The sequence below is a fragment of the Pseudophryne corroboree genome, chromosome 10 (assembly GCF_028390025.1).
Source record: "Pseudophryne corroboree isolate aPseCor3 chromosome 10, aPseCor3.hap2, whole genome shotgun sequence".
NCBI lineage: Eukaryota > Metazoa > Chordata > Amphibia > Anura > Myobatrachidae > Pseudophryne > Pseudophryne corroboree.
Genome location: NC_086453.1, coordinates 296,595,317 through 296,601,316, shown reverse-complemented (window position 1 = coordinate 296,601,316; position 6,000 = coordinate 296,595,317). Strand labels below are relative to the sequence as shown.

General features: G+C 46.2%; 1 protein-coding gene across 2 annotated transcripts in view; it reads right to left on the bottom strand.

The window, feature by feature from the left end:
- Window positions 1–956: 956 nt before the first annotated feature.
- KLHL21 (kelch like family member 21) overlaps window positions 957–6,000 on the bottom strand; it is a 108,182-nt gene continuing 103,138 nt past the window's right edge. For both annotated transcript variants that reach the window (XM_063943397.1, XM_063943396.1), the window contains exons 4-5: window positions 4,389–4,461; window positions 957–3,266 (exon numbers count right to left, since the gene is read on the bottom strand). In XM_063943397.1, coding sequence (XP_063799467.1) covers window positions 2,949–3,266; window positions 4,389–4,461 — 391 coding nt within the window. In that variant the 3' untranslated portion in view covers window positions 957–2,948. The remainder of the gene's footprint in view (window positions 3,267–4,388; window positions 4,462–6,000) is intronic.

Here is a 6,000-nt window from a genome sequence, read left to right as displayed (position 1 = left end):
ATGAAGTCCAGCCTGGTACATACATGCACGGCGTACACCAAGTGCTTTATTAGAATAAATGACAGGTGGGATCCGGTCTTTAGGTCGACAGTATGTCGACACTGTCTAGGTTGACCACTATTGCTCGACATGGTTTCTAGGTCGACATGACATAGGTTAACATGAGTTTTTCAAAAAAAATTCATTTGTAGAATTTTTTGCATACTTTATGATCCACGTGGACTACAATTGGGTAACGGTAACCTGTGCCGAAAGCAGCGGTAGCGGAGCGAGGCACCTTGTCCGAAGCATGGCAAGCGAAGCGAGCCACTCGTGGGCACACAGTGCACTAATTGGGGTTCCCGGTCACTGTACTGAGAAAACGACCGCCCGCCCCCCCCCCCCCCCCCCCCAAAAAAAGTTGTGTCTATCTTTTCTCATGTCGACCTAGAGTCCCCATCGGCCTAGAAACCATGTCGACCTACACACTGTCGACCTAAGTCTTATCTACCCAACATACCACACCCGAACAGGTTTAGTAGTCAATAAGGAACTGCCCTATATGAGAAAGTATATACAACAAGGGTGTACCTTACTGCTAGCAAAGTCAGCTGCTGCAATGTACAGAGCAGTACAGCTCCACCTCCCCAACCTACGTACAGAAAGCTTCAGCGGAATCCAGCACAGGATGGTGGAGCCAGGGTCTGCTGGCATCAGGAAAGCAGCGCTACACCAGCAATGAGCATAAGAGGAACGCAGGCGACATACACCTCTCCAGACACTATGCATTCACACACCGGTGGGTACACTGTAAAGGACAACAATCAATAGACGAGTTTAGGGTTTAACTACTTTGTATGTAAATAGGATAAAAGTGTTGTCCTTACTTTTAGAGGAATTGGTTTGTTTAGCGGATTTCACCTTATATCGTCTGGAACGGCTATCCAGAGGCAGGATCGCCTTAAGGCCAGTACTGATGGGAGAGATGTGTGCTGAGCGATCTTAACACAGACTGCTCAGCACACATCTCTCCCCCCGCTCAGCACAGCGCAATGTGTGCTGAGCGAGGGGGGCCGCTCACTTCACACAGCGCTGAAGTGAGTGACCCGCTATATTCTAGCACCAATCTAGCACCGGCGATAGCGATGTGCGGGGCCGCGCATCGCTGTCGCTGGGGGGCATACACACGACAGATCCATGCTTAAAATCTAAGCAATCTAGTCAGATTGCTTAGATTTTAAACACGGATCTCTCCATGTGGGGTGGTCTTCAGTTTGCCGACTGTCGGTATCCCGGCGCACAGTATACCGATGCCGGAATCCCGACACTTTTACTCCCTCTTGGGGGTCCACGCCCCCCCCCCTGGAGGGAGACGCGTGCCACCGTGCCCGCAGCGTGGCGAGTGCAGCGAGCCCGCAAGAGGCTCATTTGCGCTCGCCCAGCTGTCGGTATGCCGGCGACGGTATGCTGGTCGCCGGCATACCCTAGTACACCCCTCCGTGTGTACCCCCCTTTACAGTAATACTCAAAACGCCGAAGCTGACGGCAGTTTAGGCAAAACACCAGAGCCATCTGACTATCCAGCACAGGAGAATACACAATATGCTTATTATGATGGCAATCCTTACTGATTAAACAGGGCAAAAACAGTATCTTATGATGGCAATATTATAATATGAATATATCATAGGGCCCAAATTAAGGTATACTTCTACTGAGAGCCATATTAATTATCTTGTGACGGCAAACTTATTTTTCAGCACTATAAATGGTGCCCCAACAATACGGGTCATAAATACATATTTATTTCCCTAATAGAACATTAATAAATTATACGTTTTTTTAACTTATAAATTATTTTGGCCCCCATAATCTATATCCATAAAATCTTTTTGCCCCATAAGATAATTATCGTGTTTCCCCCTCAACCAACAAATAATGACCTGCCCTTATAAGAAGTGTGCTGATTGGTTGAACAGTGCAGACACCTCCCACAACCAGCTCATTTTCCAGCGTTTTTTCAGACAGCAACGTGATAGTTTTCACAGTCTGTGTTTTACTCTATGTAATTCAAGATGGCAATTTCTAATACTTTTAAGCTTTCAATATTTCAGCAGTTTAGCCTTTAGTAAATCAGGAAATTTAAAATTTGTTGCAATATAAAATATAATATAAAGACCACTCCCCTCCCCCCCCCCCTTTAGTAAATCTTGTCCCTAGTGTTTTGTGATAACGTTTTTCCTAGTTTCTAAGCCAATCTGATCCCACAGCATACTGAAGAGACCCTAAAATAATCCCATTTATTGTACAGAATATTTTTAAATACTGTATTTTATCTGGCCAGTGCCTACAGTTGTGGCGGACATTTTGTGAGCTCGCCTCATCTCCAGCATGCTGCCTATTGGTTCTCTAGGATCCAGTGGCAACATGCTCTCTGTGAAGTTACAGTAATATAGTGTATGGATTGGCTGTTGACATTTATGGCACCCATACATCTGCGACAAATTGACGCAAATTTCCCGATACCCCAACGGACTTGGCAAACCGGTATTTTTAACATGAAGAAATTTGCCAATTCACTCCACAAAATGGTGGTCAGCTCTGGGAGATAGTTTAGACAAGATGGCTACTACAATGACATTCAACACTTACATGACTGATGAGGTCATTTAGCAGGGCGGCTGTGTATTTTACATATTTTTGTGTTTATGTTTGATAGAAAAAAAAAATATTTTATAGTAATATCTAATTCTCCTCCTTTTGAAAAATTCCAGAAACAGCTTTCAGCATACAGACATGCACATTGGCATGGATATATTTTGCAGAGTGCATCACGTGTTCATGTGGAAAAACAAGTATATAAATATATAATATTATTAAAATAGAAACCGTAGTGTCTTCTAATGCGGCATTGGCCCTCTATCGATCTGGTCGTTTGGTTAAATTAGGTTGAGTTCAAAGAAAGTGAGCTATCGCCGGTGCAATTCATTCAGATTGTGGTTGTGCAAGTTCTGCCGCCGCCTGTTCAGGTTGATCGTGTTCCTCTCATAGTTGGCGTTGTCTAGCGGGACGCCATCAAAGCTGTACTGAGTATGAGGCATAAACTGTCTAAATATGCTCACGCTGCCATGCCAGAAGGTCGGCTGAGGGAGATGTCCCACAATGCTCCATTCCTTTGTCTCCGGGTCGAACGCCTCCACCACATCAGATAGTTCAAACGTATTGTCGTAACCACCAGACACATATAGTCTCCCGCCTAGAGCGGCCAGACTCCCTCCAACGTGTACCTGAAATAATGATAACAGCGTTAGAGACCCACAAGTGTTGTATATGCAGATTTCATGGACTGGCGAGAAATACACAATTCTGCCATACTTATTTAGTAAATGAGATTTCTCTAGATAAAAAGGTAACTGTCCTCTATACACCATGGAAGCCACTGTTTGTGTTCTGAGTTAATATCCAAATCAAGCTATTAACTAATAAAAAGTGACAGCACAGCAAGCGTTCAATAAGTACTGGCTCCTGAGCAACCAATACATTTTCTGCTGCTGAACAAAATGGCTGCTATTGCTGTGTGAAGGTGACAGGTACAGGTTAAAAGGAAAAACTAAGGCCCCCATTTTTCAATCCTTGGAGAGTGATAAATAGCACAGTAATAAATTACCAACCAATCAGCTCCTAACTGCCATGTCACAGGCTGTGTTTGAAAAATGAGAATTAGGAGCTGGTTGGCACTTTATCACCCTATTTATCACTCTCCAAGGCTTAATAAATCTGGGCCTCAGTGTTAAAAGATAAATAGTAACAAAGTATTACACCCTTCACATCACAAATACAAAGATGCACATCTCACAGCTGTAGAAAATGATTAAAGGATGATCATATAAGCATGCTGTGATTTATTATTTTGACCTGTAATTCCTCTTACAAAGATATGAGTGGACATCACAGCACAAAGCATCAGTTACAAAAACAACAACAACACATAGGGGTCGATTCAATTCACCGACAGTTGAATAGCACCGGGAATTAGCTCCCAGCGCTATTCAATTCAGCTCAAGTGAAGTCGGCGAATGCCCGTTCTCGCGGACTTAACAGGTTGATTTGTCGGGAGAACGAGCATTCTCCAACTTAACTCCCCGCCGCAATGCTGATTCCCGACAGAATCAGCCTCGCGCCGGCAGCGGGGCAGCACTTTTGTCGGATTTCTTCTCTCATCCCCTCAGGGGTGAGAGAAGAATTCCCGACAAGTGAGTGTCTCTTGGCGCTGTATTGAATAGCGCCGGGAGCTAATTCCCGGCGCTATTCAACGGTCAGTGAATTGAATCAACCCCATAGTATCACTTCTATCCAAGAAATTCAATACATTGCAATAGGTTTCAGCTAGAAATAACAATGTACATTACCTGTTTCATGGCAGGTATTTTGTTCCACTCATTCTCCAAAGGCCTGTACACATCCACTTCAGCAGAGTCATCTCTGTAGTATGAGAAAGTGTGTTACTGAGAATACCAATAAGCTGACACGCTGAATGATATATTACCTCAGTCTAGATCATGTAAACATGTTTTCACAGACAGAACTATGACGTAAGCTAAAGTGGCCCCTCCAATTTTTGTCAGCAAAGGAGTGGGACTGCACACATGCCCATTTGCAAAAATAAAAGCCTATTTTGTTGCTTTTGTTCACTGTTAATTACAATAGCAGCGGCAATGGTAATAGCCTGCTTATAAATGGAATATATGACGCAAACTCCCCTGAACAAAACACTGTGTGCACCTGCTGGTCAGTTTTATCTGTGGGACAGACTGAAAAGCTGGACAATGTGATGTGATCTGCAGGTTACATGGCTGCATGAGGCAGTACCAGACACGTATGGAAGCACTTATCCAGATATCTGTAGTATTTCATAGAGAGCCGCTTGTGTTGCACGGATCCAAAACACTTAAATTGCCCACACATGTTAAAATGATCAGCAGCAATATCAGGCACTGTCCATGCATAGTGCCCATTTCTAATAATAAATTCATCATATTATTATCATTTAAAATAGTTGAAAAATGACATTCTGACTGTGCAAACACATTCCGGGTGTAGCTCGCCCAATGTGGCCACATTTTGCTGTCTGTCACTAGTATCTAGAGCATAGATTCCTAACCTCGGTCCTCAATGCACACTAACAGGTTATAGAGATGGGTTGGATATGAAATCCCGGCGGACGGAATGCCGGCTGTCATTAGTCAGACAGCGGCATCCCGCCTGTCAGAATGCCAGCAGTGGTGCAAGTGCTATGAAGCCCCTTGCGGGTTCGCCATCCTGCCGGCACTGTGGCGCGCTGTGCTCGCCACAGGTTCTATACCCAATATATGGGTGTCGTGGACACCCACGAGTGGGAATAGCCCTGGCGAGGCTGTCGACATTCTTGGCTGTCAGGATCCTGAACGCCCATATCCCAACAGCTGGGATATTAACTACATCCCATAGAGAAAACCATGCTTGAGCACAGATGGTTAAATCAAAACAGATGAGGTACGGGGGGCGTGGCCACGGCAGCAGAGGACTAGGCAGCAGGATCGAGGAGCTCCCTGGATAATTAATCCTGCAACAATCCTGGGGCCCCGATCCTGCTCTCCTCTGGACTAATCTCCTGCCCGGCGGTGCTGGGGAGGCGGTGGAGTGTGTGTGCGAGCGCTCCCGGCTCGCGTCGGCGGCCGCCCGGACTCCGGGCCTAGGCCGCAGCTCAGTCCCCGGCCTCGATTTTGAAGCTCCGCCGGGCGCGTGCGCGCGCGCACACGATCGAGCGCCCGAGGCGGACGCGGCGTCCAGCGGCACAGGAAAGGAGCGGCACCCCACTCCTGCACCCTCAGGGCCATATACAGAAGCCATCCTGATACCCTGAAGGCTGGTGCAGAGAGGGAAGGAGGGGGAAATCCTTGTGCTGGGCGGCCATTTTACCTGCAGCTCCCTGAGGCACTGAACACAGCAAGGTGCAGTGTGGGTGAAGACTGCACTGGGCTG